This window comes from Aulonocara stuartgranti (assembly GCF_965226115.1).
Source record: "Aulonocara stuartgranti genome assembly, chromosome: 4".
Lineage (NCBI taxonomy): Eukaryota > Metazoa > Chordata > Actinopteri > Cichliformes > Cichlidae > Aulonocara > Aulonocara stuartgranti.
Genome location: NC_138942.1, coordinates 11,112,262 through 11,126,649, shown reverse-complemented (window position 1 = coordinate 11,126,649; position 14,388 = coordinate 11,112,262). Strand labels below are relative to the sequence as shown.

General features: G+C 40.0%; 1 protein-coding gene across 3 annotated transcripts; it reads left to right on the top strand.

Annotated features, from left to right (window-relative positions):
* The first annotated feature begins 2,273 nt into the window (after positions 1-2,273).
* Positions 2,274-14,029, top strand: LOC309705517 (cell adhesion molecule 3-like). Of its 3 annotated transcripts, XM_082531408.1 has the most exons (9): positions 5,395-5,827; positions 7,823-8,098; positions 8,195-8,515; positions 8,623-8,886; positions 9,128-11,896; positions 12,445-12,711; positions 12,799-13,131; positions 13,218-13,472; positions 13,555-14,029. In XM_082531408.1, exons 5-9 carry the CDS (start codon positions 11,845-11,847, stop codon positions 13,560-13,562), a joined length of 915 nt encoding a protein of 304 aa, XP_082387534.1. In that variant the 5' UTR covers positions 5,395-5,827; positions 7,823-8,098; positions 8,195-8,515; positions 8,623-8,886; positions 9,128-11,844; the 3' UTR covers positions 13,563-14,029. The 3 variants fall into 3 exon arrangements, with proteins under 3 accessions (XP_082387535.1, XP_082387534.1, XP_082387533.1); XM_082531409.1 differs by lacking the exons at positions 5,395-5,827; positions 7,823-8,098; positions 8,195-8,515 and adding an exon at positions 2,274-2,286; XM_082531407.1 differs by lacking the exons at positions 12,445-12,711; positions 12,799-13,131; positions 13,218-13,472; positions 13,555-14,029 and having other exon boundaries at positions 5,409-5,827; positions 9,128-10,884.
* The last annotated feature ends 359 nt before the right edge of the window (positions 14,030-14,388 follow it).

Here is a 14,388-nt window from a genome sequence, read left to right as displayed (position 1 = left end):
GAATATAAATATATATAACTAAGTTCAAATGGTGGGCTGGTATATGTCCCATTTACATTGGTGCATACAATGTAAAACTAAGGAAAAATGTTCCAAAAAATCTTGATTTTATTTTGAAAATATGCTCATGCTCTACATACTGGGTTCAGTACCGGTTTAGCATAGAGTATGTGAAGCATTCACAGGTGTGATGTCATCTCAGTTATCTTCTCTCCACCTTTTCTCCCTTTTTTGTTTTGCTCTTTCCTAAATAACTAACCAACTAAATAAAATAAAAAGATTTTAGTCATGTCATTTTATACATCATAAAAAATAAACATTAAAAAAAAATATACTGTGTTACTACCTTCAATTTTGGTTTCAGTTTTGGTCACAGCTTGTGGGCAGAGCAGCAGGGGCGACACAGGTGTGTGACTAGCTGTATTCAGCCAGGTCTAATTTATTTGTCATTTCTTTGAGAGCGTGTTGTCCTCTATGCTGAAACCATGATGTGGTTCTTCTTCTTCTTTGGCTTCTTAATCGCGTGTACACGTGAGTTTGTTATCTGTCGTGTTTGTTTCTTTGTGATATAAAGTTACAATATTATGTCTCCGTTAATTTATAATTCATATCAGCTCTGTTAATGTACCATATAAAAATACTGCCATACTGTCTATGACCTTATATTTTTATATTTGATATTTGCTTTATTTAGCTTGATGGGTTTAGTTTCAGTTTTATGTGATTCTGTAGGTTAAGCGAAACTTGTAAATGATACAGCATACTTGTGAAACCTGTTAAACTTGTAATTCCTTGAAAGGTATGACAGAGTTACCAAGTGACAAACAAGAATTTTCTGTTCATAAAATATTTTCTTTTCTACTAAACGGCTTTTTTTCTCCTTCCTATAAACCACATTATCATCTACAGGAGAAACAAAGCATGGTCCCACAAAGCATCTTAAAACTTGATTTATGGGGCTATACTAATTAGACCAGCTTTCATTATTGTTCATCTAATTCATGTAATGTTGTTCATTAGATTGGGCATATTTCTGATGTCATGAGTAGATAGTTTTAAGCTTCTAAAATTGATGTATTTTGGTGTAAAAAAAAAAAAGCCTCTGTTTGTGGCACCTGTTATGCTGTAGATACTGTCTGATCCACAGTCCTAAGGAAAATCTAGTATTCCAGTGTAGTTTGATGCTTAGTGGCTTTTTAAGAGGTTTTTAAAACCAACATATTCTGTTTTCATGAAAATGAAAAAAGACTCCTTTAAAACTTTCTGTCTGGGGCGTTAAAGAGGATGACTGTAGTTTTAGTTGTCTAATGGTTTTTTTTTACTAGAATGACAACAGGTTCAAGTGTTAATGCACAAAGTCAAGTGAGAGGAAAGAAAGTAGTGTTGGGTATGTTGTGATTTGGGAAAAGGTGTTGAAATATCAGTTTTTTGTTTTAAAATATTGAGTGGCTCATCCTTTAAGTGGAGATTCTTCAGTCCCCTGAACTGAGTACCAGCCATGTATACATCGCTGTTTGTGCCATATGCCAAACTTAAGTCTACTTCTTCTCTAGGAAACCCTGCAAGTGCCTCCTGTCCATTACAAATTAGTCCCCCTAGAGTTGTGGTGAGACTTGAAGGCTCCTTTTCAGCCAACTGCACCTCACTATCTGACCAGATTGATGGAATGGGCTGGGAGTCTCCATATGGAGGATTGGACCTTACCCAGGGTGTCACTTCTCTTCTCTTTTCAATTGGCTCTAACTCCCACACTGGCACAGAGTCAATTGAAAAGAGAAGAGAAGTGACACCCTGGGTAAGGTCCAATGTGTTTTGTAAATCTCCATGATGGTGATCAGTGTGTAAAACTGTTACCAGTCACTGTTTATAGTAAGTAGCCTTAACTTTCTCATATATTTCCTAGAAAGGTGTTTTAATATTAGAACAGTGAATGACATTAATTCATTTTATTTCTTCTACTTGCAGAAATGCCAGACAGTGTGTCATTGAGACAGAATTCAACTACAGTGAAAGAAGGTGAACAGTTTGCCATACAGTGTGACATTGTTAATGTTGCACCAGCAAGAAATCTCTCTATGCTTTGGCACAAAGGAAATAAGATCTTAAATTCTGAGACATTTGATGACTCCAGTCCATCTCCCGTGAGTAAGTCATCTGTCCTCACTCTGACTGCTCATGGAGATGATGATGGAGCTGAGATCTGGTGTGAAGCAAAACTAAACTTGTGGCCAGGAGAACAAGGTCCTGCCATGATGCGCTCAAAGTCACATAGTGTGACTGTACTCAGTGAGTTTTCATCACTTGTAATTGTATTTTCATTTCTTGAAGTTTTTCTCTGTTCATCTCTGTATTCTGATACATTCATAACATTTCTTATTTCGTTATACTTTTTTTATTGTCATAATATTTTGTGCTGTGATTCTCCATTGAGTAGTCGTCATGGGACCAGTGCTGGGATTTTAATTGTTTTGGTGTTTGTTTTAGGGATGTGTAGTTTGTTGTGTTTGTATATAACACTGGAGACAATGGCTCGTTTTTAGGCACACTTTAATGTCCATCAAACTGTTTACATCACACTCACTTCACTTCTTCTCTCTCCTCCTCATTGTACCCGTTACACAGTAGCACCTTTGGCCCAAAGGAGTGATGGCAACCACAGAGCACACAACACCCAGATTCAGTCCACACAAGATAGTTTATTACAGACAGAGCAGAAAGACTGAGAAGATGAGCTGAGAGCGACAATGTTAACACATTTCCCATCTCCCACAGGGGCTCGAACAACCTTTGGAGCCATGCTGGCAATAGGTGTGGCCATTGGAGTTTTGCTCCTCATTGCTGTTGCATATTATGTGACACCCAATGGCACAATCTCTTTCCACAATTGTGGCTATCAACCAGGAACTCCCTCAGGATGAGTATAAGGTAAACCTTTATCTTCTTATAAAAATGCACATCTCTGCTATTATTATTATTTCTAATTATTTTATTTGGTGTTTGGAGAAAACATCTGTAACATGTCTGTTGATGGCCGACGGACATGTCTGCTCTGCGTGCTCTGTGGGTGTTCTTCTGTTCAAAGCTGTAGCTTTAAAAATGCACCTTAAAACACACATGCATCAACACTACAATGAGCGGGTGGAGGGAGGTTTGGAGTCTTCTCTCACCCCCATTCTCTGCGACCTGCTGGAGCAGGGGGGCTAGGAGGAGGAGTTGGCCGTCCAACTGCGGTCTGGAGTATGGAGCCTTCCTGCTGCTGCGGAGTCGGGGCGGTCTGCCTCCCCCCACCGCAGGGAAAAGGGAAACACCACCTGGGTCTGGGTGCAGTTCCCCCCTCCAGGGGCGGGGGCACCTAGACCCGGTTTGTAGAGTACGCTTGGGGAGTGTGATCGTGTGTACAGCGTCTCTTTATGTCTGTCTCCACGTTGGTTGAGTGTGGAGTAAGTGCATATGAGAGCATGAGGGTGGGAATGGATGTTTGTATCTGTGTGTGCCTGTATGTCTGTGTCTATATGTCAGATTGGGTGTCAGGCGCCACCTCTCTGGGGACATCTCAGGCCCTCCAAGGTTTGGAGGCCTATCTCCCCCTACCACCACTTCCCCTGCCAGTGGCGGACCCCCTCAGATATCGGTGCGTTGGTGGTTCTTTGTGTCCGGGGATGGGCGTCCAGGTACACACCAGCTCACTCCTTGGCGGTCGCTTATCGGGGCCTGGAGCCTGGGGCTCGCTCGGGCCACTTCGGAGGTGGGGTGCCCCCGGCCTCTCGGCCTGGGGCTCGATCACTCAGGCGCAGCTGGCTGCCGGCGGAGCTCACGGGCGCGTCACTGCAACTCCCCCTGGCTTCTGCTCCGCGGCTGCTGAGTGAGCCCTCATCTGGGACTCTCCTCAGCTCTTTCCGGGACAGTGGCGCAGCTGCCCCTCTGTTGGTCTTCCTTGGTCTCTTGTGTTCTGGGGGCCTCTGGATGTCTGGAGTTTTGATCTCCTCCACACCTGCTTCACGCCCTGGAGGACGGGGCTGTGGCCCCCCCACACCCTCTAGCAGATTATTACATGAAGGAACCTTTTAAAAAACAAAAAACAAGCGCGTCCATGCTCACAGGTGTACACACGGGTGATCACACCCACAAACTACACCCTTTTTGGCTCCTACCTCAAAGCACACTGTGTTCTGTTGATCTTATGTGCTGCACAATAATGTTTAACATTTAGTATTTACTGTCATATTCCCATATATCATTGTGATGTTGTTTATTCTATTACTCTTGTTCTCTTCTGCTTGCTTTCTTTTTTCTTTCTCAGCAGGTGATCCAGGTGATTGATATATGCATTTTTTTTTCTCTGCCCGTTCTGTTGGTTTTTGTCTTTTGCCCTTCTCCCCCGTCCCTCTTCTCAGCTGTTTCTCTTTCCCTCAAGCATTTATAAACTGCCTTTCCTTATCACCTGTCCTGCCAGCAGTGCGCACCGCAGTTTTATTATTTAACTTCAGTCTTCCATATATGTCGTATTGAATGTCTCTGTATATTCAGTTTAATATTTGATGTAAATCCAAAAGTTTATATTTATTTATGAGAAACAGTAAAGCCTGAATAACTTATTGTTGAAAATAAACCGCACACTGATGTGTTAATAATCCGAATTATTGAAGGGTTAATGGAGTTCAAGTTCTTCGTGTGAAGGCTGAGGAGAACTTTATAACATATTTGTATTTGTTTGTATGTGCTGTAAATATTTGTCACTTAGGCAAAAGTGTATTTTCTTATTAAACATCTTGTTGCTATTCATATGCATGTAAACAGCAGTTATTAGTGTAATAAAGGAACATAAAATATACAAGGTTGTAAACCTCTTTGCCAGTAATTCAGAATAGCTGTTTTCTTTGGTTGTTGTTATGAGCAAAATTAAAATCGAAAGGAAAATTGTAGGCTTAGATACAAACTCAGTAACCTAACCATATAAGCATACCATTGTATTTAAATCAGTAGGAGCACAATATAGTTTTGTCTCAGCCTGCTGCACAGATACAAGGCATATGGAAAAACTCTGCTCTGTCCTGCACACAGATTTGATATCTCTATAAAAGGCATAAACTGTTTGCTTATTTCGGGGACATTTGGCGCACATGAAACAAAGGCACCTGAATTTTCAGTGTTTTGTTGGAGTCTGTCCTCGGGAGGGTGCTGTGGGAGAATCCAACAGGTTTACAGGTATGGACGCCTTCAAGTGCAGTCGGGAATATTGCTATTAGACATTTCTACCCAGTATGAAAAGACGAAGTTTTAAGCCTTGCGACTTGGTTGTATAAAAACTGCATACACATTTATCATTTACATGCTTTAAAATTGACGATTAAATGCTGAAGTCTTGGAGGAGGGGGGTTTAATTGAGTAATTAGCTGAAACTAAAGGTTGAGCTAAGGTTAAATGAAACTAGTTGCTATACTGCAAACTTTTGAAGGTTTTCTTCAAAAGTAAATCAAATGTTTAATTTATTAAGTAAGAGGTTGAACAATAACTTCGAACTGTTCCTTTAACTCACAATGTCGCTTCAGAGCGAGCAGAAGACGGGACGCTTGGTGAGGTAATCGTGTGACTGTCGGGATAGTTGCTGCCTGACTACTTTTGGTTTCGGATTTTTTTTCCTTTACAGGTTTAGGGTTTGGTCACAGCTTGTGGGTACAGGAGCAGCAGGAGGAGGGACACGGGTGCTTGACTAAGTTTATTCAGCCGGATCTAATTTATTTTTCTTTTCTTTGTGAGCGTGTTTCCCTGTTTGCTGAAACCATGGTGTGGTCCTTCTTCTTCTTCGGTTTATTAATCGCGTGTACAGGTGAGCTTGTTTTCTTTCTTTGTTACATAAAGCTACCATATTGTGTCTTTATGAATTGATCGCTGCAGCTTCGAGAAAGCCTACGCCCATTGTTTGATACATATCAGCTCTGTTCGTGGACTGTATAAACATGCTGTCCTACTGTCCGTGACCGGGTTTGTATTTGTTTCTTATAATCGTGAATTTCAGTTTTAATCTCTGTGTTGTTAGATCTTCTCGACTAAACACAGCTTGTAAATCATTGACCCAAGTTTGTGTATTTTATCAGGTCAGTGTCTGAGCTGTCATTCCTGGAGATGTATGAAAGAGAAACTAAATGACCAAGAAGAACTATAGTAACATTTGTATCAACCACTGTAAACTAAACAACAAAAAAAGTTAGAACCCCTCAAATCCAATCAAGTCCGACCCCCGTCACCACCAACAAAATGAAAAGAAAGTGCTACCAGAAACAAAAGTAGGGAGGGGGGTTACATTCAGTGAAGCAAAAATAGATATGAATAGAAATTGTACTCTATGTGTCTACATAAACTTGCATCTCCATATTTCATTATCTTGTGTGAACCCAGAAAAAAACAACAACTTTGAAACATGATTTATGGCGCTACTAGACAGACCAGCTTTTCTCAGAGATCTGTTTCTTTACAGAAGGGGCAGATTTGTTGCTAATTTTATGAGGAGATTTCTTTAAGCTTCATAGGAATAAGGAGGAAAATTTGCAGTTTCCATAACAAAGCAATGAATTATTATCAGTCATCAACTTCTTTGCAAGAGAAATATGAGTCATGTCACTGAGTAAGGCTGGTTAAATCTTAGTCTCTGATACTGATCCCAGACAATACTTTAAATTACTTGAATAAAGTTTCCAGTGGATATTTTGCTTCTGAAATGGATTCATTTATTGGCTGGAGGTATAATGATGTAAGATGAAGTAACTCTGCAACAAACTTGTGGTACCAGTTATGCTTTAGATACTGCCTGATCTCCTTTCTTGGGGGGATATGCCTTTTAGATTAGAAGTCCTTTTTTTTGCCTGTCCCATTTGGTTCTTTAGCCGTCAGAATTGTTGTCTGAAGACCAACAAGGATACCCAATGGATTTACTTTGCGAAATGGATCATCACGGCCTTGCCATATTGGTCCGTTTGATCAACCTTTGTTGTTATTATTTATTTTATTTTATTTTCAGTTGTTACAGACGGGACAGACATGACTGAGGGATAGGAAAGGGAGAAAGAAAGATGAAGGAAAAGAAAAACAGAAGGGAATAGGGACAGTGAGAGAGGGCACTTAAAAAGAGAAAGAAGAGGAAAAAAAATCTCCTGGATCACCTGTTGAGAGAAAAAAAAGAGAAAACAAGCAAAAAAAAAACAGAGCAACATACTAAACACAACACCATCACTTTAATCTAGCTAAGTGTAAACAGCAGTAAATACTAAATATTGAATGTTGTTGTGCAGCACGTAGGACCGACAGAGCACAATGTGCTTGGAAATAGCAGCCAATAAAGGTGTAGTTTATGTCTATTAACAGTGGACACCCGTGTGCACACCTGTGTGGATCAGCGCGCTTGTATTCAAAAGATTTCCCCATGTAATGGTCTGCTAGAGGATGTAGAGAGCCATAGCCCTGTCCCCCAGGGCATGAAGCAGGCATGGAGGAGAGATTAGAAGTCTTTAAATCAAAATATCAAATCTTTATGAAATTTAAAAAAAAAAAAGGTCCTCAATAAACTTTCATCTGGAGAGCTGAAGAGTATGAAATTGATAATTTTTTAATACAATAATCTTTCTGGCTATCCTGGAGTAGCTTGACTTTCAAATACTAATTGGGCGAGAGTTGTTTAGTGTTTGTGTTCAGATATTGAATGGCTCATCTTTTCAGCACGGAGTCTTAAGTCCTCTGAACCAGGCCAGAGTACTAACAGGACCGTAATGCTTAGTAGAACATCAGAGTAAATGTTGCCATGAACTTAAGTCTTCTTCTTCTTCTCTAGGAAACCCTGCAAGTGCCTCCTGTCCATTACAAATGAGTCCCTCTAGAGTTGTGGTGAGATTTGGAGACGCCTTATCAGCCAAGTGCACTTCACTATCTAACCAGACTGAAGGAATGGGCTGGGAGTCTCCATATGGAGGAGTGGACCTTACCCTCAATGGCACTTTTCTTGACTTTAAAATTGACTCTGTGCCAGTGTGGGAGTTAGGGCCAATGTGTTATGTGAATTCCCGTGATGGTGGTCAGTGTGTAAAACTGTTACCAGTCACTGTTTATAGTAAGTAGCCTTAACTGTCTCATATATTTCCAGAAAAGGTGTTTTAGTATTTGAACAGTGAATGACATTAATCCTTTTTATTTCTTCTACTTGCAGAAATGCCAGACAGTGTGTCATTGAGACAGAATTCAACTACAGTGAAAGAAGGTGAAAAGTTTGCCATACAGTGTGACATTGTTAATGTTGCACCAGCAAGAAATCTCTCTGTGCTTTGGCACAAAGGAAATAAGATCTTAAATTCTGAGACATTTATTGAGTCCAGTCCATCTCCCGTCAGTAAGTCATCTGTCCTCACTCTGACTGCTCATAGAGATGATGATGGAGCTGAGATCTGGTGTGAAGCAAAACTAAACTTGTGGCCAGGAGAACAAGGTCCTGCCATGATGCGCTCAATGTCGCATAGAGTGACTGTATTCTGTGAGTTTTTAAGTTGATCTTGATCAAACATCAGAAGATTTTCCTTGTATTTTATTTTCTAATTTATTTCACATTTGTCTGTATTTTATTTGCATGCATGTCCTCAGACCCACCAACCTACACCAAGGCTGGAAATGAGACTCTGGAAATGACAGTTGGTGAAAATATGACTTTAAATTGTAACGCTAAAGGAAACCCTCCACCATCATACCACTGGGAATTCCCAAAATTCACAAAAGAATGGCATGACAAAGAAGAAGTGATTGAGCCAATTCTGACCCTACCGTTTGAGCTTCCAGGGGTCTATACATGCACAGCCTATAGTAACCAAGGCAATGTGACCAAATATTTCAATATCAGCGAAGCTCCAAGTAAGTTCTCATTAGTTACTTCATGACATTTTGTATCTCGTTATACGTTCTTATTGTCTATAATATTTTGTGCTGTGATTCTCCATTAGGTAGTCGTCCTGGGACCACTGCTGGGATTTTAATCGCTTTGTTCTTTGTTTTCATTTTTATTTTGGGATGTGGGGTTTATTACAGACAGAGCAGAAAGTCTGAGCAGATAAGTTGAGAGCAACAATGTAACAACATTTCCCATCTCCCACAGGGTCTCGAACAACCTTTGGAGTCATGGTGGGAGTGGGTGTGGCCGTCGGAGTTTTGCTCCTCATTGCTGGTGCATATTTTGTGACACCTAATGGAACGTTCTCTTTCAACAAAGGCGGCTATCAACCAGGAACTCCCTCAAGACCAGTATAAGGCAGACTTTTTTTTAAATTCAGATTTGCATGGCTATTATTTTTATTTTTGTTAATGATCTTATTTGGTGCTTGGACCCAAAAATTCTGTAACATGTCTCTTAATGGACAAAGGACATGTCTGCTCTGCATGCTCTGTGGGTGTTCTTCTGCTCAAAGCTGTAGCTTTAAAAATGCATTATCTTGTCAGCTATCTCTAAAGCTCACTAATCAAGATTGCTGCCCTAACAAAGATATATAATACAGGAAATGCGTTTAAATGCACTGCAGTAACCTTTACAAGTCTGTGTATAAAAATGCAACAGATAAATAATTAGATTTCATCCCCACTACAGTCTTATTTTGGAAGCATGATGTGCTTGCTGGCCTTATTTGGAAATCTTTACTACACAAATACTTCCTGTTTCAGTTTTAATCAGGATAATTCAAACCTTTTTGCATATGGATGTGATGTTTTCCTCTCTCCTGCACATTTTCACAAGTCTGTAGCTGATGTCGAGATGGTTACTTGAATGCACATAAACTCATTTAATGAATCAAGCTGATGTTGGACTCAGGGGAATTAACACCTAACAGGCGCTCTTTTTCTAGCTCATCATTTTGGTTTTATGGCTTTCACACATAGTGTATGGTTTGTTCTGTGCTGATTATCAGCTTCGTGCTGCAGCAAAGCTCCGATGAAGCCACTATATCCTGTCCATGCAAAACTACAAATGAAGACAAAGGTCGTATCAGAGGAATTAAACAGAGCATATATTTTGGACACAATTGCTGTAATACGTTGATACAGCTATATATGGTCAGAGTGGATTTCTCAGCTTTTTGTGCGGTTGTGCTTTTGGGTTATATTTCTCATCTAGTAATTGTGTTAAAAAATATTGTTTTTATTGTTCATATGACTTGATAATTAGGTACTATTTAACAGCAATTGTTGCCTCATCTGAATTGTAGACCTCTTGTGTGTCTTTAAAAAAAATAACAATTCATCAAGAAGTACATTAAATATTTGCATAAAACTCATTTTTTTAAAGCAAAATTAGCAATTCTATGTCAGCATTTTATATATTCATTTTGTTTCTACTCATCTAAACATGTAAATGCTTTGGAAGTACTTTTTATGGAATTACTTGAGAGCACAATGTAGTAATTACTTTTTTTAAGTATTCATTTTTAGGATATGCATAAATTATTCATATTTCTTTCTCCTTTTTTGTAAAATTCGATTTCTGTATGCACTGGTAAGTCTTTCGGATCGCTTCATAATTTTTGCACTGAATAGACTGATAGAGTTTATCAAGTATTGCGCCAACTTTTCACATGACACAACAGTTGTTTTACTGAGTCTGCATTTTACCAGAGTTTGTCTAATTGTACCAGTGACATGTTTTTAAGAAACTACATGTGTGTGATTGTAAATCCTGAATTAAACAATTCAGGAGACGAGGCAAAGTCAAACCAGTTTTCTTTCTCACTCTCTGTCTTTGAGTCTGGCTACATTTTACAATGTTCACTCTGCCATACTAATTAGTTCTTTAAAAAGTGAATGTAAAGAAGATCATTTGTGATCCAGACTACTGTTGCCAATATAAACATATTTCTTATGAAACCATGTTTTTTTCCTTCTCTGTCACTGTTCAAATACTGTTTCTGTATGCTCTGTGTTGCCCTAACAACCTGGCACAGCCACCAGTGCTCAATTAGTCATGGACTTAAAGAAAAAAAAACAAGATTTTTCAAATGAGCAAACGCACAACATTAACGTGTTTCGATAGAGAACTTTTAGAGGGAAGAGCATATTCAAAGCTGCAAGTGAACTGAGCTCATACTGCAATGTGTAAGTTGAGATTCCCAGCTGTGCTGTCCATAAATACACCATAAAGCGTTCGATTACTCGCTCCCTTGCACTGCAGTTGTGGTCAAAGCTGATAGGCTGCGTAGCATTCTGGTCACAGTTGGGAGTCTTACAAGCTACATCCTGCACAAGACCAGCACTGCTGCCTGCTGGGATTTCACAAAGCATGGAGGTCAGGAGCAATAGGAGGCAAGCATGCAAGACGAAGGGAAAGCAAGCGTTTCTTCACAGAGAGTGACACTGAAAGGAAAGAGAAAATGTGGGTCAGGTTGATATGCTTTCACCTCTGTGTTCTAGGAGACTCACATGACTCAAAAATTAAGGAATGAAAGTTTGGTGTTTACATTTTATTCTACTCAGATTTCAAGCTGGATGTTGGAAAATAGGGGTAGGGGGCGGAGGAACTAGACAGATGTATTCATCCTATATTAGTGGCATTTTAGTTCTGCATATACTTCGATGTCTCTGCAGGCTTTTAATATCCTGCATACTTGCTTCTAAGATTACTGCAGTGCAGTAAGTGTTATGCTGTTTTTCAGAGGCCTGCAACCTGTTACATTTCCCTCTTTCCCTTTCACCCCCTCCATCGCCCCCCAAAGTCAGCTGGGAGGGAACTTTTGTTCCAACATAATTCCCTGCAGGGTTGCCAAGGTCTTTCAAGTTGGAGTTCTCTTTCTCTAGTCTGTTAATCCACGGCTCGGTGCAGAAAATAACATGGGAAACAACTTTCTCACATGGATTCTTTTGCTTTGCACATTTTGTTCAGGTAAGATTTTGTCGCAGAGGTGTTTCTTTTCACTTCTTTGGGTTGTAGATGACGTTTGGTCTTATGGAAATGCTAGTAAGTAAATCCGGGTTGGAATGATCAGTAACTTCTGTGAAATAAATCTAAAGGCGAGCTCGAAGAATTAGAGCAGCCAGTTTTGTGCTGACAAAAATATTTGTCTTCATGCCAAGACTGTTATTTACTCAAGTGATGAAAGGCCCTAAAGAATAAGATGTGTGGTTGCATGCTGGATGCTTATTAGGTTGCAGCCAAGATATAATGTGGGTGACGCCCTGTAAGTAGGTCAGTTTAATTCTGCTGTCATAGCACATGTGACTTATTAGTAGTATAGCTATAAATCCCCTATTAGCAATGCACACTTGTAAACTTTGAAAGTATTAGACAATTCCTGCTTGATTACTTGTGAGTGTGTTGTAACAGGGTTACATAATGTGCAAGTAGTTACGGCTTTTTCATGTAAATATGAATATGCATTGTGATGATGATGACAGAAAAACAGTGAGAGATATCACTGCTGTGTATCTTAGTGTCAGGTGAAGGCTGCTCCCTAATCCTCAAGCCGTCCAGGGTCGTGGTGGGCTTTGGGGAGTCAGTGTCTGTCAGCTGCGAGGCTGCACGCCCTGTCCGTGTCCTGGGCTGGGAGTCAGCCATCAGTGCTTCACATACACAAGAGGACCGGTCTGTCCAGTGGAAGGTGGACAGTCTCATTGACTGGATAGAGGAGCCCATCTGTTATGGGGTGTTTTTCACAGCTCCGAAACAATGCGAGGAGAAGCTCAACCTTGTGCTCTACAGTGAGTTGTTTAAAAGCTGTTGTTAAGATTGATTTCTCAACCGAGCCCTTTTTTGATTGACCTGAATCCTGTGTGTTATTCATTTAGAAACTCCAGACAGTGTCTCCATCAGACAGGTGAACCACACCGGCCCCATGGTGGCAGGGAAAGAGTACCAGCTGCTCTGCGAAGTTCAGAATATTGCTCCTGTTCAGTATCTCAGCCTGAGGTGGTACAGAGGGCAGACTGAGGTTTATAACCACTCCTTCTCTGATCTCACCTCTTCCTCACCTGTCCAAGTATCCTCTATCCTTGTTATCACACCAACTAAAGCTGAGAACGGAGTGCAGTATAAGTGTGTTGCAGAGCTGGAGCTTGGGCCAGAGGGACCACAGCCACCTCCCACTGTTTCCTCAGAACCTCTCAATGCTTCTGTTTATTGTGAGTCACTAAGCTCTTCTCATTCTTAAAGCAAGTTCCTGCATGCTCGATACAGTGAGAAATGATATGTGTAACTTTCTCTTTAGTTCCCCCGTCATTCCTGAGTCCTGAACCAGAGATTTTGGATTCTATACTGGGGGGTGAGATCATATTAAACTGCACTGCAACAGGAAACCCCACCCCAATATACAGCTGGCAATCTTCCGTTCCCATGCAGGAGAGGGTGGAGAATGAAGCAACTGTTACCTCCTCCTCGCTGCTCCCAGGGACCTACACCTGCACTGCATCCAATACACTGGAAAAGAAAAGCAAGCAGTTCATTGTCAAGGCAAAGACCAAAGGTAGAAGAGAGAAATGAGGCACATGCGCAACCTGTCTGTGCATGCTGCAGCCTAACTTGTATCTTCTTTTGCTTTCACCTAGGCGTTTGAAACAACCACTGTGGAGAGGGGGTTGGACGACCACATCAGAAACACAGCGAGAAGTTTATCTTTTTTACAGTTTTTATTTCTGGTGTTTTTGTTTTTTTACTTTCACATTTGCTACTCTGGCGATGGAGGTGCATATTTATGAGACGATCTTCTTATCATCCAGAATTAGTTCACACAGAGAAACAGACCTGAATATGCTGTGCTTGGTAATTACCATTTAATTTGTCAGTGTTGTTTTAGGATGTAGTTCACATTTTATGAGACATTCTGTGTCTAATTTATATTTGGATAGGCCCTTTTTTCCTATTAATGAAACTATCTTGTAACACTACAGAAGTGTAGCTACTCATCATAGCAGTATGACTAGCACCAGGACATGGCTGTAAATATGACGTCTTTGTTTTCTCATCTTTATCAATACAAGTTTAATAAATGAATTGTAATAAACTTCTTTCATGGACCAACAAGCCACCTTTAATCAAACATCTTTCCAAAGGAAAAAAATACTAAGAATACTAACACATAATTTACAGTAGTCTGTCCAATCCAGATGAAGCTTAAATGAATCATGCAGAACTTAGAACATATAGATAGAATTCATATTAAAGGTAACCTTTATAATTTCCTATATTCATTTTAAGTAAAATTACATATTCTATTTTGTTCTAATTTTAAAGATTATGACTTGGAGCTCATGGAAATCAGAAGCCAATTTCTCAAATTCTTATTTGAGATATTGTCTTATATTAATGAAACAAAGATTTACAATACAGAAATATCCAACTTATCAAAAGTATGTTCATCTGTACACTCAATACTTAGTCTG

Coding starts and splice junctions, on each gene's coding strand:
- LOC309705517 (XM_082531407.1), top strand. CDS start 5,782: ATGGTGTGGTCCTTCTTCTTCTTCGGTTTATTAATCGCGTGTACAG. Junction 8,099..8,194: donor GTTACCAGTCACTGTTTATA/GTAAGTAGCCTT, acceptor TTCTACTTGCAG/AAATGCCAGACAGTGTGTCA. Junction 8,516..8,622: donor GCATAGAGTGACTGTATTCT/GTGAGTTTTTAA, acceptor GCATGTCCTCAG/ACCCACCAACCTACACCAAG.